Source organism: Fusarium redolens, assembly GCF_020744475.1.
Source record: "Fusarium redolens strain MPI-CAGE-AT-0023 chromosome Unknown BKA55scaffold_7, whole genome shotgun sequence".
In the NCBI taxonomy this organism is placed as follows: domain Eukaryota; kingdom Fungi; phylum Ascomycota; class Sordariomycetes; order Hypocreales; family Nectriaceae; genus Fusarium; species Fusarium redolens.
The window spans coordinates 750,231-775,861 of record NW_025763670.1 but is presented as its reverse complement, the minus strand read 5'-3'; the positions used below and the strand labels follow the sequence as shown (position 1 = coordinate 775,861).

The 25,631-nt window shown below is 47.6% G+C and overlaps 10 protein-coding genes across 10 annotated transcripts; 6 read left to right on the top strand and 4 right to left on the bottom strand.

Annotated features, from left to right (window-relative positions):
- Positions 1-834: 834 nt before the first annotated feature.
- On the top strand, positions 835-2,327 carry BKA55DRAFT_689241 (major facilitator superfamily domain-containing protein; the record flags this gene model as incomplete). Its single annotated transcript, XM_046199329.1, has 3 exons — positions 835-1,294; positions 1,349-2,096; positions 2,147-2,327. The coding sequence occupies 3 exons, from the start codon at positions 835-837 to the stop codon at positions 2,325-2,327; spliced, it is 1,389 nt and encodes a 462-aa protein (XP_046049987.1).
- A 73-nt stretch (positions 2,328-2,400) lies between these two features.
- Positions 2,401-4,253, bottom strand: BKA55DRAFT_689240 (uncharacterized protein; the record flags this gene model as incomplete). Its single annotated transcript, XM_046199328.1, has 5 exons — positions 2,401-3,095; positions 3,149-3,679; positions 3,729-3,875; positions 3,924-4,060; positions 4,108-4,253. The coding sequence occupies 5 exons, from the start codon at positions 4,251-4,253 to the stop codon at positions 2,401-2,403; spliced, it is 1,656 nt and encodes a 551-aa protein (XP_046049986.1).
- A 359-nt stretch (positions 4,254-4,612) lies between these two features.
- Positions 4,613-7,290, top strand: BKA55DRAFT_737499 (uncharacterized protein). The gene is made up of 3 exons (XM_046201366.1): positions 4,613-4,990; positions 5,041-6,809; positions 6,863-7,290. Exons 1-3 carry the CDS (start codon positions 4,915-4,917, stop codon positions 7,232-7,234), a joined length of 2,217 nt encoding a protein of 738 aa, XP_046049985.1. The 5' UTR covers positions 4,613-4,914; the 3' UTR covers positions 7,235-7,290.
- BKA55DRAFT_566153 (uncharacterized protein) lies at positions 7,291-11,630 on the bottom strand. The gene is made up of 3 exons (XM_046192599.1): positions 9,885-11,630; positions 9,735-9,798; positions 7,291-9,680 (listed from the first exon to the last, which is right to left on the bottom strand). Exons 1-3 carry the CDS (start codon positions 11,471-11,473, stop codon positions 7,359-7,361), a joined length of 3,975 nt encoding a protein of 1,324 aa, XP_046049984.1. The 5' UTR covers positions 11,474-11,630; the 3' UTR covers positions 7,291-7,358.
- BKA55DRAFT_566152 (uncharacterized protein) lies at positions 11,631-13,582 on the top strand. The gene has a single exon (XM_046192598.1). It carries the CDS (start codon positions 11,719-11,721, stop codon positions 13,303-13,305), a length of 1,587 nt encoding a protein of 528 aa, XP_046049983.1. The 5' UTR covers positions 11,631-11,718; the 3' UTR covers positions 13,306-13,582.
- Positions 13,583-14,706: 1,124 nt separating this feature from the next.
- Positions 14,707-16,026, top strand: BKA55DRAFT_593401 (aspartic peptidase domain-containing protein; the record flags this gene model as incomplete). Its single annotated transcript, XM_046195545.1, has 2 exons — positions 14,707-15,929; positions 16,005-16,026. The coding sequence occupies 2 exons, from the start codon at positions 14,707-14,709 to the stop codon at positions 16,024-16,026; spliced, it is 1,245 nt and encodes a 414-aa protein (XP_046049982.1).
- An 828-nt stretch (positions 16,027-16,854) lies between these two features.
- On the bottom strand, positions 16,855-18,686 carry BKA55DRAFT_566150 (uncharacterized protein). The gene is made up of 2 exons (XM_046192597.1): positions 18,497-18,686; positions 16,855-18,372 (listed from the first exon to the last, which is right to left on the bottom strand). The coding sequence occupies exons 1-2, from the start codon at positions 18,577-18,579 to the stop codon at positions 16,935-16,937; spliced, it is 1,521 nt and encodes a 506-aa protein (XP_046049981.1). The 5' UTR covers positions 18,580-18,686; the 3' UTR covers positions 16,855-16,934.
- A 2,336-nt stretch (positions 18,687-21,022) lies between these two features.
- Positions 21,023-21,417, top strand: BKA55DRAFT_689234 (uncharacterized protein; the record flags this gene model as incomplete). Its single annotated transcript, XM_046199327.1, has 2 exons — positions 21,023-21,028; positions 21,079-21,417. 2 exons carry the CDS (start codon positions 21,023-21,025, stop codon positions 21,415-21,417), a joined length of 345 nt encoding a protein of 114 aa, XP_046049980.1.
- A 759-nt stretch (positions 21,418-22,176) lies between these two features.
- BKA55DRAFT_642222 (uncharacterized protein) lies at positions 22,177-23,315 on the top strand (the record flags this gene model as incomplete). The annotated part of the gene is made up of 3 exons (XM_046197149.1): positions 22,177-22,781; positions 22,833-23,061; positions 23,116-23,315. Exons 1-3 carry the CDS (start codon positions 22,281-22,283, stop codon positions 23,313-23,315), a joined length of 930 nt encoding a protein of 309 aa, XP_046049979.1. The 5' UTR covers positions 22,177-22,280.
- Positions 23,316-23,857: 542 nt separating this feature from the next.
- BKA55DRAFT_510417 (Tannase/feruloyl esterase) lies at positions 23,858-25,456 on the bottom strand (the record flags this gene model as incomplete). The annotated part of the gene is made up of 1 exon (XM_046187598.1): positions 23,858-25,456. The coding sequence occupies one exon, from the start codon at positions 25,454-25,456 to the stop codon at positions 23,858-23,860; it is 1,599 nt and encodes a 532-aa protein (XP_046049978.1).
- Positions 25,457-25,631: the final 175 nt, after the last annotated feature.

Genomic DNA, 25,631 nt, shown 5'->3' with positions numbered 1-25,631 from the left:
GGTAGATACAGCATAGTGCCAAAAGTGAAGCTCCGATAAGATAGGCGATGATGAGTTTTTGATGATGACGAAACGGCCCGGCTACCGGGAGTGGCGCCGCGGTCCGCTAAAACAAGCCTCCGGCGTCATCCGGGGAACCATAGAAAATAACGGTTTCAATGGTTTATTGTTATCAGATGAATTATATCGAATATGCATATGCAACGATGTCGCTAACTGTAACCTTTCATAAATGTTACTTCATTGATACCTTTTAAAGCGTAGACTGGCTTCTTGGGTGCCACTTGACGCGAAAAATGGATCGTTTCTTCGAAATCCACTTCAACGGCGATGAGACCCAATTATCCAATTATCGTTATGTAATTCTGGATGAGAATTGTCCCGGCTCGGCGGTACTCGGTGATGAAGAGATTTCGACGTGAATCGTCAACAAGTAAAGCTCTTATGCTCTCCAATTGAACTTTTCGAAGCAAAGGGTCTTCGTGTCATGGAACCTGGGGTAGCGTAGCTGCATAGCCTACCATCCGCTAATAGCACAACAGCAGCACTGCAGGGCTGATCTTCCTGCATTTAAAACAATAAAAACTCTCTTACTGCAGGTACAACATTGCTGATGGGTCCTGACGGAAACTAGTTCTCATAATCCCCATCAATAGCCCCCTTTAGCATGGTTTCAACGTTGAGCGAGCCAGCGAGAGGGACGGGTTAATCAAGCACGCAATCGCACGCAATATTCATAGAGACATATAATAGAATTGATCAATCACCTATTCTGTAATCTTCAAGTCTTTTCTCACCTCTGGCGTCTTCATTGCTTGTTGGCTGCATCTCAAAATGGCCTCCTCACACGATGGCTCCGTCATAAACCACCCAACCTCCTCCCCCGCAAAACCATCCTTCTTCCGCTCAATACCCTTCCAAATCGCCATAGCATGCGGTGTCTCCTTCACAGCCCCCGGAATGTGGGACGCCCTCGGTGGTCTCGGCGCCGGAGGTGCAGCAGAACCATACGCTGTCTCAGCCGCCAACGCGCTCGTCTACGGATTATTCGCGGCTGTTTGTATAGCAGCTGGTGCGATTAACAACAGAATTGGTCTACGGTATGGTCTGGCTCTAGGAGCTATCGGATATCCGATTTATGGTGCTGGTCTGTATACAAATAATGTTGCGCCGAAGACGTGGTTTTTGCTGTTTGGAAGTGCGCTTTGTGGTATTTCGGCGGGTTTCTTTTGGGCGGCTGAGGCGGCGATCATTATTGGATATCCTAGTCCCAAGGATCGTGCTTTTTATCTTGGTAAGTTCTGAATTTGGGGGTTGAATTGTTTGATCATGAACTAACCAGGAATAGCCATTTGGCAAACTGCCAAAGCAGCCGGCCCAATTGTCGGCGGCGCCATCAATCTCGGTCTCAACGCGCAAACCTCATCGAAAGGATCCGTCAGCTCAGCGACTTATATCGTATTTATCGTCATCATGTGTCTCGGTCTACCCATCGCTTTACTACTGAGCCCCGCGGAGAAGGTTCAGCGAAAAGATCGTACTCTCGTCGTTGTTCATAAGCAACCCTCTTGGTTAGCCGAGTTCAAGGCTGTCCTGTCGCTCCTCGTCACCAAGCGCATGCTCTTGTTGATCCCTGCTTTCTTCATCAGCTATTTTTACAATGGCTTCATGAGCACTTGGTTGACAACCTACTTCACCGTTCGAGCTCGCGCCTTTTCGTCCTTCTTTACCAACTTCTCCGGAATTATCAGTTCATTTCTCATCGCTGGTTTGTTGGATCGCCAGTCCATCTTCATCAAGACCCGCGCCAGAATTGCGTTCGCGTCGATCATCTTCATTTTGATTGGTACATGGATCTGGGCCTCGATTCTCCAGAAGCAATTCTACGACGCAGAGGAGCCACCTGTCTTTGATTGGTTCAAAGGAGGTTTCGGCAAAGCTTATACCCTCATCTTCTTCTGGCAATTCGGAGGTCAAGCGTTCCAACAGTTCTTGTACTGGCTTGTTGGACAGTATACCACTGATATCTCGTCGCTGTCCTATCACTGTGGTATTCTCCGAGGATTTGAGGCTCTGGGTCAAACCGTTGCATGGGCGTAAGTACAGCTTTGCAAACTGACTATGTATTAACGCTAACGATAAATAGTATGCAGTCTGAAGGCAACGCCAACCATTTTGTCAGTATTGGTCTTAACTTTGGAATCACCATTTTGTGTATCGTACCAACATGGATTGTGTTATCTGGATTAGAGCACAGCCACGAGATCACGGTCACTGCTGATGAGGGGCCATCAACAAAAGACCAAGATCCGGATGCCAAAGCATAAGCCTTTAACATAATAATCTATCATAATAATAATATCTTTCAACAAGAAACGAATTCAATCAGCTCTCATCTCGCTAGTGATACAGAGAAGCAGGTCTCGGTCTAGGCCCTGTACTCGACCTCGGTCTCGTCACAGCAAGTGGTGGTGGTGATACAGGCATTGACGTAGATCTTCCAACACCTTGCACAGACGTGTCGCTGCCTATAAAGCTTCCAGGCCTTGATCTAATAGGACTCATCTCATCATCCTGATGCTGGTCTCTCTCAATCTCAACCGCTGATACACGCTCATTTCGAAACTGTTCCCCTGGTATCATCGGTAGATCAACACGATCTGGTCTTTTGACTTTGGGCTCGGTGATGAAATCATGTGCTGGTGTACCAATCATCTCGCCGAATCTGAAAAATGCATTCTCTATTTTCTGTCTGTAGGGGTTTCGAGGTGGTTGGTTGTGGTCTTGGAATACTGACGGGTCTCGAAGCCGTGAAGATGTTGAAGAGCGTGGTTGGGTTGGGTCGTGGTGCGGAGATAATTGGTTATTTGTACGCGTATCGATGTTTGTGACAGTTAATGTAATATTATGACTATTCAGTGAAGAAATGCTCTCTTGGTGAGAAATTTGGCTCGTTTGCTCGTTGACGTGACAATGAGAACAGTTGCAATGATGCGATGGGTATGGATCGCCTGCTTGATCGGCGTGTCTTGCTAGAAGGAGATAAAGCGATCCGATCATGGCCATGGCGGTACCTGTAATTGGTGCCCATTGGCCTTCACAGCATCAAAGATTAGTAAATCGTCAAAAGCTACTGGGATATGCTTACCGATATTGGCCATCGGCTCAGTCTGGTAGTTAACCTGAGAGCTGAAAAAGTTAATCTCGCCCACGATAAGTATAGCCAAGCCAGCGCCACCAAAAACGGGAATTGCTAGGATACGAAGGAAAAAGCCAATGGTATCATTGACTTTCTTCATAACACCTTGGTTAGCGCTTTCATCATCCTCACTTGCCGCATCATCGCTCTGTTTTCCAAACCTTCGGCGCCAGTTAATCTCGAGTACTCTATCCCACATAGAAATAAGGCATAGAACAGCGTGAACGCAACATGCTGCAGCGAGTAAAGTAGCGGTACCGAATGTAAGGGTATGGGGTGCGGGTATGACATAGATATTGTTTGCGGATCCGCCTCGCATTGGGGATGATGGTCCGTCTTGAGTTGAACAGGTCAGGTTACAGTTGTTTCCTTCGACGTAGTGAAACTTGGACGCGTTTGGTGATACTGGATTGCCCGAAGCATCGATTGTACAGGAATGAGTCTCGATTCGATAAAACTCGATTGTCATACTCAAAAGTCCTAATTCTCGGTTAGAAACTGGGACAGCTTTCACGAAGGTGCAACTTACCGATCAATAACAGAAATGTCCACAGAAAAATGGTATTCCTACCGGGGTCATTAAAGTACGTCTTTGACAGCATAACTGTCACCGGCGCTGCCAAAATACCAATAGCACAAAGCTGAAAAGCACCAAAAATATCCATGTCGACCGCATCTTTACCAATTAGTTCTCGAACCTGTTCATTACTCATTTTTTGCTCACCAGGATTGTGCATTGCTGTTAAAACTATGCCGTGAATAGCGGCAACAGCTGGCAGCACCAACGCAGCGGCCAAACAAGGATTCACGAGCCATTCCTCTCTCCTCGCGACGAGGCATGCAGCGATGAGAACATAGTATCTGAATAATTGTCAGTCTGGTATCAATTGATCGGTAACTATACTTACAGAACTCGGGTACCTGTTCCATATTGACCAGAAACCGGCCATGCGCAAATAACCTGCAACGCATCACCAGTGTCATTCGCTTGACGCGAAAAAAGAACAGTATTCGCTATTGTCTCAGCCGCATCTGTGACAGAAAGTGCAGGCATATCGACATTCTGTCTTGGCAGGGTTGAATCTGGGGGGAAAAAAGCCAAGCTCAGCCAAAATGTGGGGGAATAACAAGATCTTAGCAGAAGCTTCTTTTTTAATACCCGCAAGTCAAGACGAGGCCTTACCAAAAACGTCACTGGGTGATCATAAATGGCCAGAGCGTTAGCAGGCTTCTACTTTTCGGGTGGTGAGCATTGGTCTACTCTCAGCTGACATGTTGGCACAGCCACAAAGTTCATATAACCCAGGCGAGATTTGGGGGCCACGCGGCTGTGTTCTTGGTCTAGGGGCATAGGGTAGTCTCTACTAAGCATAGCTCGGGTTGCATACTGCGTTAGGCATCAACAAATGTACCCTGTCACCAGCCAGGAAAACGAAACCTTCTAGAAGGCTTTTCTCTCTCCCTTCTTTTCTCATGCCAGCCCTGTTTCAGCCAGAGATCGAAAAGGAGAAGGTCATCGAACAGAAGCTACTGTCGGTCCTTTACCTCAAAAAATGCTGACACTACGGCCTACTTCTTCACTTCCATTGGACCCTTAAGTTTCCTCTCCACTTTAGATACGACCCCACATACATCGTCAGGTTTTCTCTGTATTTAACCTGAGAGTGTCACTTTCACTTTGTTGAGGGAGCAAGTGAATCCCCTCAGCCAAAACGATGGCCAAAGGCGTGGACACCAGCGAGATACGACAATGGCGCTCAATAGTAACGTTGATAGTCTTTGTACTTGCTAGTAAGACGCCCTCTCACAGGATACACAGCGTGCACTGACCGCTTCTACAGATATTCTGGTACTATGGCCATTTCACATGCCCATTTACATCCCAAAATCCCTCGTCAATTTAATATGCAGATTAGCGGTCAAATTGCGAGTTATTCCTCCAAGCACCCATCATGCGATTCTTCATGATAATCCGAGATGTTCGAGATATTTTGTCAAAGTCACTTTTCCCGTCAATTTCATCACCGCGCCTTTGATCGCGGATCTCTTTTTACTAGCTATTTCTGCGATAGGACGCCAAGAGGTTTATGATGGGACTATAGGCGCTGATAATATCCACCCGATTGATATTATGGTCTTCTTCATCACGTTGGCTTACATTGCTATTTCTATCGATGCGTCGGGAATTATTCGATGGCTGGCCTTCAAGGTATTGTCTTGGGGAGGAAAAGTTGGTCATCGGCTGTTCTTCTACCTTTATTCCTTCTTCTTCCTTCTCGGCAGCTTCATCGGCAATGATCCTATTATTTTATCTGGAACGGCATTCCTCGCGTACATGACGCGCGTGTCGAGCAATATCACGAGTCCTCGAGCATGGATCTTTACTCAATTCGCAGTCGCCAATATCGCTTCTGCCATTCTCGTCTCCTCCAACCCCACGAATCTCGTCCTCGCTGGAGCATTCGACATCAAGTTTATCGTCTACACCGCCAACATGATAGTCCCAGTCGTCGTCACCGCCGTTGTCCTCTTTCCATTTCTGCTCTACGTCATTTTCGCTGACGAGAAGCTTATCCCTTCCAAGATTGAGATGCACAGCTTACCAGAAGAGGCTAGAGCGCAACGGCCCGTGAACCCCAACATCCCCTACGTTCAGCATCAAGTCGAAGATGCGGAGAATGCAGGCGAAGGAATGACGCTCTCGCTCGCGTATATCATGAATCCTTTTCTTGATAAAAAGGGCGCTATGTTTGGTGCGCTAATCATGTCTGCGACTCTCATCACTGTTCTGGCCCTCAATGCTGCTAGCGCCGGGAGTGGAGAGCACCCTGTTTTCTGGGTGACTCTTCCAGCAGCGTTTGTCATGTTTTGCTGGGATCTTGGTTTTGGATGGTTGCATCGCAAGGAGACACGTCAAACAGCTGCTGCTTATCGACGGGAGATGGAGCGTGCGAGAGCTGAACGCGCGCGATTTGCAGCTGAATATACTGGGACTTCACAGGATAAGTCTGAGCCTGATACAGACACGGTAACTGGTCTTCCTGATAACCAGGGCTCGGGAGGTTACGGCCAGACGGAAGGCATTTCTCTCACTCCGTTACAAACCTCCAATGACCAGCCCAACTCGCACCCTATCCCCAAGGTGATTTTATCAAACACCGCTGGAAACAGTCCTGTCATAATCTCGGGGTCCATGCCTCAATCACCCAACTCTGGACCCTCATCACCAAGCGATCAAAACACACTGCATCCCAGAGCTTTATCTACGCTACCAAACCCTCAAATGGAACCAGAGAAGCTCGAGGCTGGTCGACCCATGGCAGAACCAGAGGAACGATCAACCTTGCTTTCAGAGGCTCGAAAAGGGTATGCATCGCTTGAAAGGGCCTATGAGTGGCTGCAAGAGACTTTCCCAACAGTCATGGCAGTCATGGCTCATCTTCCATTTGCACTGGTTCCATTTGCTTTTGCCATGTTTGTACTAGTCCAGGCTCTAGTGAGCAAGGGATGGGTCAACGTCTTTGCCTATGGCTGGTATCATTGGTCAAAGCGTACGGGAACGGTTGGAAGTATTGGAGGGATGGGCTTTCTCTCATGCGTCCTGTCCAATGTAAGTTTAACCCCAGTGATCCCAAATCACGAGTAATTACTGACTGTATTCAGTTCTCTGGTACTAACATTGGTACCACTATCCTGCTATCCCGCATCATCCAAGCCTGGAAAGAGATCAACTGCCACGACGACCAGCTCATCAGTGATAGGACTTACTGGGGCACGATCTACAGCATGGCCGTTGGAGTCAACTACGGAGCATTCAGTACCGCCTTCAGCGCATCACTGGCCGGTCTTCTCTGGAGAGATATCCTTGCTCGAAAACATATTCATGTGAAGAGTCACGAATTCGCACGAGTTAATTTTCCCATCATTGCTATCTCGATGGCGGTTGGCTGTCTAATATTGGTAGGAGAGGTCTACATCGTGAGGGATAACTCGCCATACTCCTCATTCGAAAAGGCTTGTCCGAATAATCAATAGAGGAACATATAGATATAATAATTGTAGATTGTATATAGCAACTTCGAACATACCCATTAAATAGACTTTCTCTGTCGTTGATAATTTCATGCCGTGATAACTGAGCCACATAGACCTCCCGACTCTACCCACTATTACTAGTCTGATCCTTGCGAAGGCGCTCCAAAACCCAATCCAAGCTACGCAATCCATTATCAGTCTCAATCCACGACGGCGCACTCCAACTCCTTATCTCAGCGTTGTGCGCCTTGAGAAGACTCATCAACTCAGTCGTGTTCTCATTCGCAGCGTTCAAAATCTTATTCACAATCTTCTCATCATCCAAATCTGCTTCCTGGAAAGCTGGAAGCTGTTCTGGGAAACAGTATCTTTTATACACCAGGTCCAACGCTGTTCGGCCATATTGATCAGGAATATTCGGACTTGCGCCATACTCCAACAGCCGTCTCACGACGAAATAGTTGCCAGCTTCGGCTGCAACTGCTAGAGCTGTCATATTATATGGTCCCGCTGTGTTATCAAGCTGGTCTTGAGTGTTGTATTTCCGAAGGAGCTCGACAATCATAACTCCAGTGGCCTCGTTGTCTTCGGCGAACTCCCCGACATACTTGATAGTGTGATGGAACAAGGAGTATTTATCATCCCCGACCTTTACCATAAACCCATCAGAGCCATTGCGGTCTGGAAGGCTTAGCAAGAACTTGACCCGATAGAGGGCATTCCTGGTCCCAGTTGAGAGCATGTCTGACATTATACTCTTTTTCATCGCCGTAGGAACGCGGTCTCTGTCCGCACCGCGGTCGTATAGATACTGTGCAACGGTAAGATTTCCACTGTAAGTGGCAGCGTAGAAAGCGCTGAAGGGCTCCGAGCTGATTGGATCAACAGGAAGGCCCTTCTCGAGAAGCGTCTCAACGAAGTAGACGTCGTCTGTCTCTTTTGCAGCACGGTGCAGCGCATTAAGACCATCAGCATCTACTGCATTGGCATCTGCACCAGCGTCTAGGAGAGCCTTGAACATATCGCGATCACCATGTGTAATCGCCAGAAACAGAGCGGACCCTCCACTGGATATCCTGCCGAAAGTAGCGTTGATCTGATTCGCGAAGCCCAGGTCAAGACCTGAAACCATAAGATCTGCCGCGCATTGATGATACGCTGTTGCAAACACTGCTGCCATCTTAACGTTGCTCCCGAGTTGTAAGACAGCATCAGTAGGTGCGCCATTCTCAATCAAGGCCTTCATCGTCTTCTTTGTCTCCAATTCAAAGTCGACTCCTAAAGTTAACAGGCGTTGCCAACGAGGGGTTCCGGATATAGCGTGGAAAAGAGGCAAATACATCAGTTCACCGCCACCGACCATTGGCTTTGGTTTGCTTGCTTCTTGTTGAACGACAGGTTCTTCAAGAAGTCGCTCGACGACAGGTGAGTAGCAGAGACCACATGCGAGTTCCAGTGGTGACAGATGTGATCCCTCCCTTTCCCCGGCTTCCATACAAAATGTTGTATCAGCACCCAATTTGATCAGAGCATCCACAGCAGAGAGTCTCTTCTGTGTGATAGTCCAGTGTAGGGGAGTATGAGTCATGAGCCCGTCTTCGTTGGTTTTGATTCCATACTGAGTGCGTGATATTGTACAGGCAGGAGCATTCAGATCGGCGCCTTTACTGACCAGTAGTTTTGCAATAGACTCATGGTCTTCGTCTTCAAAGGAGCAAAGCCAGTGAAGAGGCGTTATACCTCTTTCGTCCACAGCCTGTGCAGCACTGCCGCAGCTGGGGTGTTGTAATATCGTCTCCAGAACGTGCTTTCGACCAAGACGAGCAGCGATAAGTAAAGGTGTCTCATCATTCTGCAGCGCTAACTCGATTAAGCCCTGGTCCTTATTCAGGCAGGTGGCTGTGACATCGGGCTTGTCCATGACAATACTCCATAAGAGCAGATCTCGAGTGTGAGAAAACTCGACGTCACTCAGAGACAAGGCCTGTAACATGGAAGACAAGTCCTCAGATGCGCTAATGTTAACGCCTAGACGAGTAAGTTCATCTAGCTGAACCTTCTGATTAACTTGCTGCCAATCTGAGGGCCAGGTTTCTTTCAACTTCTGAAGAGCAACTGGATTTCCAGCATGGGCTGAGTCGACGACCCAAGTGCACAGCGTTTCGTAATCTGGCGTCTCCAGCCCAGGGACGTGAGAGAATACGGATAAGTAGAGAGTACGGGCTTTTTCCGAACCAAGTTCGGCTGCTTGCTGGATATAGTAGGCCGCCAACTTCAGGTCGTACTCAACTCCTATGTCGTCCATGTATGCACTAGCAAGGTTAAGGGCGGCTTGCGCTCTTTCGTTCTCATTGGTGGATGTCTCAAAGATGGTTTTTAGACTATCGAAAAGGGCAACCCTGGCAGGCTTTGGAGTCTTTTGTAGGATGTTTGAGCTTTTAGTAATCTTGAATGAATTAGTTCCGCAGTCAAAATACTTTGTTTTTGAATGATAACATACATCCGGGATGAAGTCTTCGTCTTTGAAAAGCTGCATTGGTTCCACTTTCGACTTGGAGGTGACCCTACCCACGAATTAGCTTTGCGCCACGCGACTAAGTTCACAGGTTGAAGATAAAGCTTCAGTCATGTAACAGGTCGGGGTACGAACACGGAGAACAAGACGGTATTAAATGGCTCGCTCAAAAGGCCAGCGCAGTCCAAGATGAGTAGACAGGCATTCACAGCAGAAACAGGCTGGGCTTCACTAATATCGTCTGAATTAGCTTCCCTGGGTAAGAGTTGCGATATAGTAGGTAAGAGCTCCGATATCGTCTTCTCAAGCCTGGCTTTCGAGATGCCCTGAAGTGCAGTGATAAAAGGCGACTCATCTTGATTAAATGAAGAATAGTATCGCTCATGCGCCTTTGGCAAGAAATGAGTCATCATGTTGCACATTTGCCAAGGATCAATATTTGTTGCAGTATTCTGGAGGCTGAGTTCTTGGTTGAGGTATGCGAAGACTAAAGTAGTGAGGCCTTTAAGAATCATTCTTTCTGATCTCTCTTCGTCCGATGCCGGAATTTTAGCTCGGTACACGATCCTCTCGAAGGTAGGAAGCGCAGCTCTCAGACCTGCAGCATCTAGGCTATCATGCCCATCCCGGCTTTTGACGATAGATTTTGTGACTTCGAGGTGATCGATAATCTTGGACATGCTTGAAAATCTCTTCTCTGGGGAGAATTGCAAGCATGTGAGAATGACTTTCGCCAAAGTCATGAGTGGGTAATTCTCATTGCGTAGACGATGTAGGACATTGAATGTCGCAAGGCTCGCTATCAAGTTGGACTTCTTAAGTTTCCAAACGTTCTCGAGCTTATCGCCCTCTGGTAAAGTGCTGTGGTACGCAACGCCATCACCGAGAATCGTCCACAGCGTCAAGCCGAAAGAGTAAATGTCTTGCTGGCGAAGGTAGCGGCTGTTGAACTCTGCCGTCTCTGCCTCAGGTGCACGATAGACCTCAGTGCTTCCGATGAGTTGGCCACCCTGCACTGGCATCGCAAAGCCAAAGTCGCTGATTTTAACAACGGTCTTTCGGATCGGATGCTTGAAGACGAGAAGATTGGAAGGTTTCACATCGCCATGGACAATACCTGCTTCGTGAAGGCCTTCAAGACCCCTGGCAGCGTCAAGAGCAATGTCTAGCTTCTCATCGAGCGAACGTGCGTAGCCTGCTTCTTGATATGACTTGAGATTTCCGTACTCAGCATATTCAAGGACCAAAGCTGGAACGACCCTTATTCCCTCCTTGTTTCCGGTATCATGATACATGACAGCCAATAAGTCGACGATATTCTCATGTTTTTGAACAGGAGGATGCCGCAAGATCTGCAGTTCCAAGGCTATGTCGGCAAATGACACAGAATTATCATCTTGTGTCCGAGGATGTTTAACAGCGACATATTTCCGGCCTTTCAAGATCTCCGTACCCAGACCAATCGGGAACGAAGACGCCTCGACTTTTCGAACATCGAAAGAGCCACCGCCAAGCGATACATCTTGGAATGTGGGGGCAGCATTCGATATCACGGGCTGGAGGCCTATCGTGTTATGACCTTTTGCGAAGGATACTGCTATAAATCCCGCAAAGTTAGGGCAGTGAATGCCGGGAGATGGAACGCGAATAGGCGTTTCTCTAGTGGATTCGGAGTTCTCTTGTTGAGGCTGTTGCCGGAAGGTAAATGCTGAAGAAAACTCCATTTTGATTATACTACAGGATGAAAAACACGCACCGTCTCGTAAATCCCTCTAGCTGAATATCATGATCCTGAGGCGACACATGACCTCAGCTTGCAGGCCTCACCGGATTATCAATCTACCCCGCCATAAAGATGCATAAACCCCGCAACCTGATATGATGCGGCTCAAGATCTCACATTCCCGATATCATTCTTGAAATCTTTCGACACCCGACGAATCCACTTTGTAATTATCCCAGTACCAGCATGGTGAGCGATTTGTTAGATTTCCAAGTCGGGGCCGCCGGCCTTGGAATCGGCGCATTCGGTGGCCTGGTAGATGCCTTCACAGCCTGCGCAAAGATTTATGGTCTATGGAAATCCTTACGTGGTCTTGATGGCTATCTAGGCCTGCTACGTACTAAGCTCATACTGCAAGAGGCTTTGTTAGACCAGTGGCAGAGAGACTGGCTTGATCACCAGCCCTTAAAACGAGTCGACATTCAGAAACAACGGATTCTTCAGAGACACAAAGATGCTGTTCTGGCCTCCCTAATAACAGTCAAAACACTACTTGAATCGCTGGAGCCACTTCGTGAGGCCTCGAGTTCAGAACTTGCACTCGAACGCCTGAAGTTGGTGACTGGTGGGGCGGAAGAACACGATAAGACGCTCGTGCAGATAAGAGCAGTTCTGAGCGACCTGTATCGATTACTGCCAACTCGGGATCCAAATATTGCACTGTCGCAGACTGTGCTATCATTGGAGCATATCGACAATAATCAACAAGTACTATTTCAGGACAGCGACTCGACTCAACATGTGATACAACCTGATAAACTCAAACGCGCTATTAACTTTCGCCAACTGGGATACGAGCTAGATCAAGACCTGGAGAAACGAGTGGCCGCATTCAAAAGCAGTACTGGCGATGCCAATCTCACCATTCGTTCAGATAGAATCAAAGTTCAAAAGGACGATGACGTCGCTGCTGGATTGAGAAGCTTTGGAACACTTGACTCAAAAACTCCCATAGTCATTGAGTGGAAGAGATACGACATAACATGGAAGGGACAGAAAGGAATCAGACTCAGAGGAAGAATCCAGAATATTGCGCGACTCTTGCACGCTGATGCAAAACCAGAAGAACTTTTGACTCTCAACTGTCTGGGAGTTTTTGAAGACATCGAGAAGAGTCGATATGGCCTGGTCTTTGAGTACCCACTAGGGACCAGTGAGCAGACAGATCTGGTATCTCTACAAGCGTTGATAAAATCACCAACGCCTGAGACTCTACCAACATTGGGTGATCGATATCGGATGGCTTACACGCTTTCACTCTCAGTCGCCATCCTTCATGCATCAGGATGGCTCCATAAGAGTATCAGGAGTCATAATATCATGATTCCGGTACGGCGCAATCAGCCCATCTGGTCTCGGCCATACCTCGTCGGCTTTGAATTTTCGCGGCCAGATTCAGTCGATGAGACCACGGAAAAGCCAGAGCAAAGCGTACGGTTCAATCTATATCGTCATCCTTCTGCACAAGGAATTCCAGGGGAGTCATACCGTAAAGGCTTCGACATATACAGTCTCGGCGTCGTCCTTCTCGAAGTTGGTCTATGGCGCTTAGCATGGAGTTTACGTCGCGACGATGAAAACCCCGCCAAGTTCAAAGAAGTGCTCCTCAGCAGGATAGACGACAGACTAGCTCACTTCATGGGAACAGAGTATCAAGAGGCGGTAAGGAGTTGTCTGAACGGCGATTTGGATCATAGGGAGGGATCGGTAATACGGGCTTTCTACAACGAGGTTGCGGAAACTATGTGCTCATTGGCGGAGTCACAGCCATAGCGATTGCAACATTTCTTATCAGCTATAGTCTAAGAATGATAATACAGGGCTTTTTGCACCTGTCTCAGTTTAGCTTGGTTTTGGGGACTTTGTTAGTGCTGTGTTGTATCAAAGCCTTTAGCTTGGCACATCCCTGTATGTCGTCCCAAATCCTGACAGGGGTTGTGAAGGACCTCGGCAAGGATATCACTAGCTACCCTAAATGGTCCATAAACTCTGGTTTCTCATGAGTATTCAAGGGGAGTTGAGCAATACACAATGACGTTTATCGAATAAATGAATTTAGGTGTTGTGCCTATTTTCCTACTAATTTGGTTGGGGAACCAAGCTGGTATTCGTAGCATGACCAGCAAGCCAGCTGATCCCCAGCGTGACATTCTATCTGATTGTGAAAGTAAATCGCTCTTGGCGCTCGGCCTCCAGAATGATCTGCATAGAAGCTTCGAAGCGACTTGTCTGGGGTCAAGAGGTCTCCCACGAATGACTTAATATCATCTAGGACCAAAGGAGCAATGCCGTCCAGCAACCACTAACCCACGCGACTAAGAGCGGATAAGGCATGATCTGCAGGGGTATCCGCATCACGAAATCTAACTTGTTCATTACGCTTATCGCAACCGCCGTCTCAACCAATAGCAGCAACTCCTCACCACCCCTGCTCGTTTTAGAACAGTTATATCTTGAGAGTTCACATGATAAACTAACCAATAGTTCCTTTACAAAAGGAGTTTAATCACGGATAGATCCTAGGTCTCAGCTGCACCATAACAAACGTCCCTCTCCCTCCATTGCCGAGTCCCGATCCAACTACCTATCAGGGCCTTAGCAATGCCGAATTCTCCGGACATAGTCGGCAGTAGCATCCCTTCTCGGTAGGTGCTTAAGCCAAGACAGAAGATGCACCCTTGTCAAGCCGCGGCGGAACTGCTCGTTACTTACTAGACGTTTGTTCCGCTCCTAGAATCAAAGTTGATTGAAAGACCTTTTGTAGGAAAGGGGTCGCTGGTCTTTGGTGGGGCCCACCTCATGGCTGCCACGATTGATAGAAGCAGCCAAGAAGCCAAACAGATGCCAAGGACGGGAGGCTGCATAGACAGATCAGCCAAGGAATTAGGTCCGGCATCTATCGCGCGGATCAAAGGGACTAATCACGTCAGCGATGTAGGTCTTTTCTCGGAAGGTGGCTCGGATGTTGGAAGCCGAGCGAGGTGTGAGCGAGAGATAGATGAAGCATCACCAGATGGCGATATGGCGGAATGTCTCAATCAATGTCAGACTCCGTTGAGTCAGTAAAGATATATAAGTCAAGTGATGAACCATTCATCCTGGAATCATATCATCATCACTCACTTACTCTTCTCTGGTCTTATCTCTATCTCTAAGCCTCTCACCGATATCAAGATGCCTTCTATCAACGCTCTTCTCACAGCCTCTCTGGCTTTTGCTTCCATTGCCCTCGGCGCCCCTGCTGCCCAGGACAAGAAGTTCACCGTTGAGCAAGTCAAGAACCCCAAGTTCATCAAGAATGGTCCTCTCGCTCTCGCCCACGTCTATGCCAAGTATGGCGTTCCTCTCCCCAAGGGTCTCGAGAAGGCTGTCAAGGCCGTGAGACCTCCTCACGCTCACTCCAAGCGTCAGAGTGGCAGTGGCAGTGCCACCACTACACCCTCTGACGAGGATGTCGAGTGGTTGACACCCGTCCAAATCGGTACTCCTGCCCAGACTTTCAACTTGGACTTCGATACTGGTTCTTCTGATCTCTGGGTCTTCAGCACTGAGACCACCGGCAGCAGTGGCCATGATGAGTACAACCCTGCCAAGAGCAGCACAGCTAAGAAGCTCTCTGGCGCTACATGGAAGATCAGCTATGGCGACGGAAGCTCCTCCTCTGGAGATGTCTACAAGGACAAGGTCTCCGTCGGTGGCCTCGTTGTTAGCTCCCAGGCCGTTGAGGCCGCCCAGAAGGTCTCTAGCGAGTTCGAGCAAGAGACTGGTCTTGATGGTCTTCTCGGTCTCGGTTTCAGCTCCATCAACACCGTTAAGCCTACCCAGCAGAAGACCTTCTTTGACAATGCTGCCAGCACCCTGAGCTCTCCCGTCTTCACCGCTGATCTGAAGCACCAGAAGCCTGGAAAGTACAACTTTGGCTTCATCGATAGCACAGCTTATACTGGCAAGATTGGATACGCTTCTGTCGACTCCTCCGAGGGTTTCTGGGAGTTTACTTCTACTGGCTATGGCATCGGTTCTGCCGCAGTCAACCGAAGCCCCATTACTGGTATTGCTGATACCGGCACTACTCTTCTCCTCCTCCCCGACGATGTCAACTCCGCATACTATGCCAAGGTCAGCGGTGCTCGATACAGCTCCAGCTATGGCGGCTATGTCTTCAGCTGCTCTGCTACCCTCCCCAGCTTCAGCTTCGTGGTTGGCGGTGTTACCATCACCATCCCTGGCTCTTACATCAACTATGCCCCTGTTCAGGATGGCTCTACTACCTGCCTTGGTGGTATCCAGCCCAGCGACGATATTGGCATCAACATCTTTGGTGACATTGCTCTCAAGGCTGCTTTCGTCGTCTTTGATGGCGGTAACCAGCAGGTTGGCTGGGCCAAGAAGACACTGTAAGTGGCTTCAGGAGCTGGTGGATGAGTCTGTAAATAGCCTGAGCTTGTGCTGCTTTCAAACCTTGTACATAGCCTTTCACTTGTCAATAGTTGAAATGAACATAACGTTGGAAACCTTGCATCAACATCTCATGACACTGAACTTGCTCTGAACTTCTGCCTTGATGCGCCAATGATATAAGCATAATCGACTATAGAGCTTGTGGAGAACTGGCATACTGCGAAACCATGTGAAGCAATCCGGTAGGCCAGTTATCCATGTAGTTGGCCATTAGTCAGTGTGAATTGATGCGACGAATGGGAAGGAATGGTTTGTTGAATGTTGTCGAAACTGATACACTCTCCCACCTCGCGCTCAATCAGATTGACATTGGGATTGACTGACACATGTAGCCGAGACTAAGATCGGAGCAGCGACGTACGGTCTCCATCGAAGATCTCTAGCTCTTTCCATTGCGATGAGGTCAGTTCTTTCTACTGGCATTGTAGAGGCCGGATTCGTCCCCTCTCCTCTCTCAGGGCTGTCGAGGATGGATCAGAGTCACGCATCCCCGTGGTCCCTGGCGCTGATAAAGTAACAATATGGATTGACATAGTACAGGAGAGGCTTTGGCAGCTGGCCAAGTGAATGAGTCAGAGGTTACTTTACCTTCTTTGTTAGTAAGCTCAAGCTATTACTGCAGCTACGCAGAGGAGCTTGCTATGAATACACTTTGTTAGGTAAAGACAATGGAATTTCGTGAATGGGAGTTATCCTGGCTCACTGTCGAAGATCCTGAATGAAGAGTAGTCTTGTCAGGCAACATAGCACTAACATTTGGATATGCAATAGAGGCACTACCTTGTTTTGTCAAATCCTACGATAGAACAAGGACATTGCGTCAAGGAGTTCAATCGGGCTTCTTCTTCAAATCTTAAATGCCATGGATAGAGGTTATGAATTTTGAAGAATGACTAAGGAGATGTGCTAAATGTGTAGCCTCGACCGAGCTTTGTATCCTCTTATGGGTACAAGCCTTCCAGCCGTCTGCTTGTCTTTCCTGTCTTACGAGCAAGCACCTCAATCATCTGCGGTATTCCTGCAGGTGCCCTGAGTGGTGGATCAGGTTCCTCGATATCAGAATCAGAATCAGATCCACATACAGATCCCCAATCCATATCCATGGTTACCAGTTCCTGCATCTCAACGATGTCGTTGCTGTCGAAAATGCCTTCGCGGTGGTTCAGCTTCCGAAGGAGTCCAAGTGCTTGCAACTTCTCATCTCCGCCTTCAGTCGATATAGCGACAAATGATAGACCTGAGACCAGACATCCGTCTAGCGAGAACGTAGGTTGATTTAGCGCTATTAGAGGTGCGGCTACTTTCTCTGCAGCCTCTATGAATGCTTTGTATGGGTGCGAAGGTTGTAGTCCTTTGTTATCGTACGCGTTGATATACATCTGCAGATATTGATAGTGGAGCTGCAGAGTGTGGATATGCGCTATCTCATCATTCGATACTTTTGACAACGATCGTTGGTTCAAAGCTTCGAAACGCGAGTTCCATTGGTGGAGCATATCTTCAAATGCATTGTCGTTGGCCAAACCGTCTTCCCTCTCCGGATTCCATGGCTGGAAATCATGATGCAGTCTCAGTTCGTGTAAGGCATATGATGCCTCGTTGAGCGTCGTAAACGGTGAATCGTGGCTTGCGTCTGTTTCAGGATCATTACGACACCACTTCTTGATGCCCGAGAGAGGATGGTCTCCCATGAAGCCAGAAGATTCAAGACCCATCTCGCTAAACATGTCGACAAGTCCCTCTAGCATACCCGAGTCTTCTGAAGAGCTATAATTACGAAGTGACTGAAATACCGTATCGCCAGCCGCGAGATGTTGCAAAAGTTCATCGTACCGACCAGTCAGCCCCTCACAGGTCATGAAGAGTAGACAACAAATCAATATGCAATGAATGTTCTCGTTTGAAGGAGCAGACATTACGGGAAGAATCGAGGATATGGCTCTGTTGTAGTGTTGGATGACAGGACGCTGCAGATGATCAGGACGTGAGTATGGGAGGGTATCGGCCATGTAGGCTCGATGAGACGCCCCGACTGCAATCATGCTATACCTGATAGCATCGTATTGATACGACATTGGAAGGGCGTATTTGAGCCAGAAGTTCATGGCAGCAGAGGAAGGTGAAAGTTGTTTTGCTGTCCAGTGCAGAAAATGTTGGAGGTAGACTTTCTCAGGGTCTGATAACAAAGAGAGTTGGTCGACGGTCTGCATAGATAGCAGCGGCACTGAGATAGCGACTTCAGGCTTCAACAAAGGATCTCGACGCTTGGAGCGTTTCGAGGCCTTGGGCTTAGGTGGTGCGTATCCGTCACATTTCATCTTGTCGTTATGGCAGCGTCGGCAAAAGGGTTTTGCTTCATCGCATTTCAAGTGCCTGATCCTAGAGGTAGGAGAGGTATGAGCTTTATATAGGAGAATCTAAGAGAATGTTTGTACTCACTTGCTGCAGTGTTTCCCAATTAGTGATATTTTACGAGAAACGAGGCGGTAAGCTATCAACGTACCAGGTGATACAACCCGTTCTGACCTTGGGAGTCGAGGCTCGCTTGAATTTGCCTCTTATTGCAACGATCTGGTTGGCTGCCATGGTTTCTGGGAAGAAAAGTTCCTCTTGTTTGTTACGAGACTACAAATTGGAGGTGAAAGGTAATGGCGAGATTGTTTTATGCCAATGAGAGCGCCGAGGCTGGTGAGAAATTGGGGTAAAGTGGCTGAGATGGAAATGGGCCGTTGCTGTCAGGTTTACGAGAAATCCAATCATGTCTCAAAACTAAGTGGGTCCGGAAAGCTATTGCTATTGGTAGGTTGAAATTGGTCTAGACTCTAGTTGACTCAATAGGTACCTGACTTGAGGAGTGGGTCGAGCATGAGCTTCCATGACTTAGTCACCCTGAATGAAGTGGATTCTGGAACTTCGTGTTAGGATTGCGCTTACTATTGTAGTCATCGCAGAGCCTTCAACGCGATTTTGGGCTCTCGAAAGTCACATTCAATTGAGTTCTTCATCGTAAGATCCTTTGAAATGTTTGAGATTGAAAGGAAGCTATACACAAATGTTAGACCAACTAACTAACACTGACTTTTTAAACAACGATCTACCGTATACTGTCGTTAGAATCTTACCGTGTCCTCCTAACCTTTGAGCACGGATATGCTGTTGATCAATCGTCTGATATCCTTTCCCGCTCAAAGCATCCAAGGCATAGCTTTTGATAATCTATGGTAGGGGTTGAAATGCGGAAACTAATAGGTTCCGAACTCATGTAAACGGTAAACAGCCAGTGGACCATTGGCATTTCATGGTCCACATTGTGCACATCGTTATCAGCAGCTATGGTATCTAGGTTCCAAGGGCGATCGAGGTTGAAGTTGCATTGGAAGATTGCGCCTCTCTTGCTTGCAGCAGCGCTCTAGTCCGAGGTTTTAGTAACGAAAGGATAGTCGGGATGGCCTGGTTTCGCAAAGATACCTAGATTGTTTTGTGACCACCGTTGAAGTCTCTTAGAAGGATGTTCTCGTCAGTGTACGAGTCCAAGTAAGGCAAACAACTCATCGGCCTTGAGCTTTTTGACATTTTTATAGAGATTGTGAAAGGCTAGAGGTCTAGAGGCAGCCATCAGCTCAAGAGCTGCGACCAGTCCATTCTTCCCGTTTTTGCAGCTCTTGACTCTCCACGAACTCGTCAATATTGAGTTGTGCATGAAAAAGCTGACACTATGCGTCTTAAATGCTGTGTTGCACTGGAAGGTCTTGTCGGGAAGCCTATCAAGGTAAACAGAAATACTTTCCTGGACAGAGGCAGGGGCATTCTGGCAAGAGAGAAGTCCTCTATGGGCATCGGGACTAGTCTTTGAGGATTCAGTAACCATTCTCTGAACACCGAGGTGAGGCGTGCGATGCAAGCATCAGCTGTCAGGTGTATCTACTCAAAATAACACTCTCAACATCAAGGACAGTAGCAGAGACACAGGAAAGAAAGGCTTGAGCGAGTGGTAGCCGCGATATCTTCCGTGGTTAACGTAATGTTGCGAGTGTCCGCGAGGGTGTTGCATGCGTTCGCAAGAGTCTCCAGAGCCTTACGGGGTGTGATAAATGATGGAGCGGAGCCATCATTGACTGACGTGTATGCCAATTCCGGCAAGCTGGAGTGTATTGAGGCATTTGCCAATGCTAGACACCACTCGACGCGCTGGAGAGCAGGCTTGTAGTCATCTTCGGTGAATTGGCCGTCAACGAGATACTAGACCTGGTAGCCAGGGATACCATGAAAGGCTTGCTTGTAGCAGAGGTCCTGGACTGCAATGACCAGAGGCAGAGAACCGAGAGACTCCCCATATATTCGCTTGTTGACCTCGTCGCAGAGAGCCTTTACACGCTCGTGGGTCTATTCACACTGACTCCCCAGATAGTGATCTTACTGGGCGTATCATTGTGAGCATGTGCGAGGCAGACATCGGCGTAGCGTTCGTCGTCCTGGAAGTCATGGAAGTCTTGGCCCGAAGTGGCTTGGCCGCGATCATCTATTGAGATTTCTGTATACACAGTGGGCAAACGTAGATATCGGATAAATTCTTCTGTAAGCGCTACGTCGTGGTTGAGAGAATAGGTGTTCAGCCTAAATGGAGTAGAGAAGCAACATGAGCGTCCATTCAGCAACTTCAGCTCGTATGTCATTTCACGTATTGCTCTTTACCAGCCTGTATGTCTGAGTGGCATGATATTCGCAGCTTAGGCGCGGAGAATATTTGACCTTGAATCTAGTTGCTTGCATGCTTGGTGCTGCGATGTTCCAGATTTGGAATCATGTGTCGGAAGACAACATTCCGGTCAACCTCATTCAGACATAAAATTCGAGATCAAGTCCTGTGACGGAAACTGATTGCCAGTTCTGCATCAAGTCAGCAGCTTTCAAGTCTGTCAGAAGTAATGGATATTTTAATACATAAAGTACAGTAGATCAGCACACTCTCTTCTAGCCTCGACCTGTCAACCCTAACGCCGTGTTCACAGTTCCAATGAAAATAGTTGCAATGAAGGTATGCCGTCCCTAATCCTGGCTAGGGAGCCATCTAATTCCACAAAACAGACAATTCTTCCGATTACCATCTCAGTGTCCATCACTGGTGTTATCGCCCAGCAGGTCTTAGTTGAAGAGTGGCTCAGCGGAGATTGTAATGGGCGACCTTTCGTCACCGCCAATGTCTACGGAGGAGCTGATGGAACTTCATGTGTCAACGTCGAGCAGTTCCCAGCTACGAACATCAAAGTTAGTCTTGTGAAGCCTTGCAATGATGGAACGATTCCAGTTATCAAGGTATCAAGTGTTGAATGTGCGCAGTTCAAGACCGAAACGGTTCTGAGCGCAGATGGGTCATGCAATTCTGTAGACTTTGCTCCTTGGGCCTATTCAATCTCGTGTAACTAGTTAGAAATACTTTAGGTTACTGACAAGGAAAGTGTACGATGCATTTCCTTTAGAGTTTTGAAGCTGATCAGTCGCCAAGTCTTACGTCTGGTCCGATTAGTCGCCCTTACTTCTTCATCAACAGTTCATATTCTTCAATTTCAGAGCTCGTTTGATCCCTTTTATAGTATAATCCCATACCCGATGAAACTTAGAACATTTGTTCAAGAATAAGTCAATTGACCACATGTAATAACGTGTTCCTATTACATGTATCAGCTGCCTAAAGTCTAACCATATGGCCAAAATCTCCATAGCTGAGAAACACATATGTAAGCGTGTTGCCTCTAGCTGCTTCACTAAGCCTTGTGCAAGCTGAACTCGCATATGCTACTGCATCGTGGCAATAATACGAGCTAAAGTGTTGGATTGGTCCGGGGAATATGTCAGCAAAACTCCGCATTGGATGGGATCTACAACTCCGCATCTGAAAATGGGCTGGGAATACGAACGAAAAATCCCGATTGGCTCAACCTTATCATCGAGGTTTAGCAATCAATTACCCAAAGGCGATGAATCAGCCACCGAATGATTTACGCAATAGCTGTAAGTAGTAGGTCATGAGGTTCACCTTTACAAACAGTGCACAAGAGTTCTCGCATTCTGCAGGCAAGCGGATATGCTTTGCAATCAATCTACCTTACTAAATCATTCATCGTTTCTTATCAAACCAACGGCTTTATATAAACATGTAAATGTATTATAAATACCAGGGTCAAGCTCTTATGCCGATCTGCCTAGCCCAAAATCCATTCGAAGAATTGAACTCAACTTGAACTATAAACTTACTCTTCCAAGTTCTGAATCGAGGCATCCTATTCACCATGAGTCTTCCAACTTTGAATCAATACCACAAGAAACCCTATCAGGCAATTGACCCTTCTCTCCCTGCACTCCAGCAGACAGGTAGAGCAGTCATTGTCACAGGAGGAAATAGCGGTATCGGGTATGCTATCGCTCGCGGATTCGTCAAAGCGAACGCTGCCCGTGTCATTATCCTTGGACGCCGCACGGATGTAGTCACATCAGCAGCTGCCAAACTTCAAGCAGAGGGACGTCAGTTTGGCAGTGGAACAGAGGTGCAGGGCCGCACTTGTGATATCTCTGACCTGACATCCACTGCACATCTTTGGAACGCACTTGAATCAGAGAAGATCGCTGTTGATGTCTTGGTTTTGAGCGCTGCTAGCTATGGTGCTACTGAGACGATTCTTGATGGAGGTTTGTCCAAGGTCTGGGGTGACTTTGAGTCCAATGTTCGAAGTACCCTCGATATGACGGAACGATTCTACAAACAAAAGACAGCAGGCCCAGGCCTAACCAAGGTGAAATGTCTTCTATCTTCTTGAAAACTCCCCTGTACTAACGTCTCGCAGTTTCTTGTAAACATCTCAAGTTGCGCGGCTTACATGTGGTCAACCATGGGTCCTGACCGCCCGACATATGGCTTGACCAAGAATGCCAGCACTCTTCTCCTACAGCAGATCGCGCAGGATACCAAACCCACTGATATGCAGATTGTCAGTTTCCATCCAGGTGGTGTTTTGACAGACTCTGCCAAGAGGGTTGGTGGTGATAACCTGAAAGGTCTTGTCTTTGACGACGGTAAGTACTCTCATGACCCCTAATGAAGGTCTTCAACTGATGCCTGTTTGATAGAGAACCTTCCAGGCCACTTTTCCGTCTGGGCAGCTACACCTGAAGCTAGCTTTCTTCATGGCCGCTTCGTCTGGGCCAACTGGGATGTTGATGAATTGAAGAGCGGTCCTGTCCGTGAACAGATAGACTCTGATGAGCACTTTCTTAAGGTTGGCGTGGAGGGACTCTCCGAGAAGATGGGAGGTATGGTCATGACCTAGTTCCGTAACCGATAAGGCATCTCAAATATGTTGGCTATATTGGTTACAGATCTTGCCGGTCTTTGTCGTTCGCTTTCACTACTACTATACACTCAAGATACTCAGATTGGATCACAGTTAATATTTGAAGCCAAAATGCCTGTCGCCTCATTGTTATCACCCGAAGTATTTAGATATTCTGACAAACCTTTATAATTTCCTGGTTCTCGAATTGGTAGCTGCCCGAAGTTTGTTTCAGAGGGACTTTTCACCACCAAAATAATTGCTAGAGCCTCAGAGGTACAGACTCTGACATACCGCTACCATTATTTAATTAGGCAGTGGCATTTTATGAGACACGGACTTTTCAGGCATCTTGTCTCGGACTTGAACGTTTCACGTGTACATAGTCATGTCAGCGAGAAGGATCATTGAATGGCCACGATTTGAAGTTAACCGACACTGTAACATTACATCTAGTATTGCTAAACTAATGAGGTAACTGGCTTTGACGATCATTGTGCGAAGTCACCACGCTGAATGGAATCCACGGATCAACACCACTACGGAAAGACACAAATGTAGTTCTTGGAGTTGTCCGTGTTCCCCCTACCCTTGTATTTCGCCACTGCAGGATAATGACATATCTTTCGTGAGAACTGAGCAAGAGCGTCAGGTTTCGTATGTGCATCCAATACATGGGGAGGTTTGCGGTCTTCAACCCAAGCCAACAATGCTCCAAATGGATCAGTTGGTACAGCACCGGCGCTCTGTCCAAAGCCGCAATGATCAACCCCAGGAGCAAGAAACAGACGAAGAAACTTATCCAAGTCCTCGTCTTTCCCCTTGGATTTAAACCTCTTCTCCACCTCTCTGAAGTATCGGATGCTATCCTGAGGATAGATCAACTGATCACTCAGACCATGCCAGATAATTATCTTTCCACCTGCTTTCTTGAACGGATGGAGATTGGGGTTTGAGGAATCCATGATGTGACCGAACTTATCTCGTGACTCTAAGAACAGCTTCTCAAAGCCTGCGGTATTGAGTTGTGATATGTCAAAGTTGGGATCTGGCTTGACGAAGTTACGCACCCATGTATCGGCAACAAAAAACGGTGAACCAGTGGTTGTCCCATTGACTGTCTTCGAAGCAGCTAATGCAGCAAGGGATGCACCCTTGGGCATTCCATACCATAGAGTTTTGCCTCTCGAATCAGATGGTCCTCTCCATATCTTGCTAACTATTGAAGCAGCAATTTGGTTGACCACCATTTTCTCGTTTCCACATTCAATGCTTTTACCGACAAGAGTAAAAGGATTGTATTCGCAGGTGAACGTCTCTGTAATTACGCCATCATTAACGCCGTCCTTCCCATCGCATGATTCCACGGCTGCTGATACAAAAGCATCCAGCTCACATGGCGATAGATAATAGTTGGCGTCTTTCATAACAACTTGAGGCCAAAGCTCGGCGATGACATACTCCGTCCAATAGATGGCCGGAGCTCCAGCAAGTATTCCGTCAAAATCATCGGGATACTGCTGTGCTGCCGCCAAACCTTGACGACCCCCAGTGGAGCAGCCATTGAAATATGCCTTCTTAGCCGGGACCTTGTAGAAAGAAGCTGTAATGGCCTTGCCAACAACTGCCATGTCGTGAACAGATCTCGAGGCAAAGTTCTTGAGAAGACCATAATTGACGGTACCATCTTGCTTCAAGGCCCAGTCTGACGGATCGATTGGATTCCCGCTGAGGCCAGCGTTGGTCGATGAGACAGCGTAACCTTGAGAAGCAGGAAGAGCAAGATCAAATTGGCCGAGTCCGGCTGCCCAAGCACCACCACCAATAGCGAGATAACGGGAATTCCAGTTGTTAAGAGGCAACCATGTCTGCACGAGAACGGTATCGTCTTCATTCCAATGGGATAGAGTGACATTGACTTCACAGATGTCTAGATGCGTGACATTCTGGAGAAGCGTAGGGGGAAGCGCAGTAACGGAGTGGTCGCGATAGATTTGACTCTTGATGGATTTGACCGTGGCACCTGGGACGATCGGAGGAGTAATGTTGTTGCATGAGTCGACCATATTTGGTTGGGCTGCAGTTGGCCGAGCAAGTAAGCTGAGGCCAACAAGGCTTAGAAAGACAAAAGAATGCATAATAAGATGAGGATCCAGATTGCTCAGTATTGGCATTAGTTTGCTACTTGCGCCTGTAACAGATTTATAGCTTCAGGACCTGCCACCTATCAGGGGCCACTGATGATGGCGCCTTCAAAGGTGTTAGCAAAATGCCTCGTTACAGGAATTAATTACGGTTGTGGCAGTGTAACTA

Excerpts from the sequence above, each read along its gene's own strand:
- BKA55DRAFT_737499 (XM_046201366.1), top strand. The coding sequence starts at position 4,915 with ATGGCCAAAGGCGTGGACACCAGCGAGATACGACAATGGCGCTCAATA. Across the intron at positions 4,991-5,040 it reads GATAGTCTTTGTACTTGCTA|ATATTCTGGTACTATGGCCA; the intron begins GTAAGACGCCCT and ends CCGCTTCTACAG. Across the intron at positions 6,810-6,862 it reads TCTCATGCGTCCTGTCCAAT|TTCTCTGGTACTAACATTGG; the intron begins GTAAGTTTAACC and ends GACTGTATTCAG.
- BKA55DRAFT_566153 (XM_046192599.1), bottom strand. The coding sequence starts at position 11,473 with ATGGAGTTTTCTTCAGCATTTACCTTCCGGCAACAGCCTCAACAAGAG. Across the intron at positions 9,799-9,884 it reads AATACCGTCTTGTTCTCCGT|GGTCACCTCCAAGTCGAAAG; the intron begins GTTCGTACCCCG and ends ATTCGTGGGTAG. Across the intron at positions 9,681-9,734 it reads ACGAAGACTTCATCCCGGAT|ATTACTAAAAGCTCAAACAT; the intron begins GTATGTTATCAT and ends AATTCATTCAAG.
- BKA55DRAFT_566152 (XM_046192598.1), top strand. The coding sequence starts at position 11,719 with ATGGTGAGCGATTTGTTAGATTTCCAAGTCGGGGCCGCCGGCCTTGGA.
- BKA55DRAFT_566150 (XM_046192597.1), bottom strand. The coding sequence starts at position 18,579 with ATGGCAGCCAACCAGATCGTTGCAATAAGAGGCAAATTCAAGCGAGCC. Across the intron at positions 18,373-18,496 it reads AGAACGGGTTGTATCACCTG|GATCAGGCACTTGAAATGCG; the intron begins GTACGTTGATAG and ends TCCTACCTCTAG.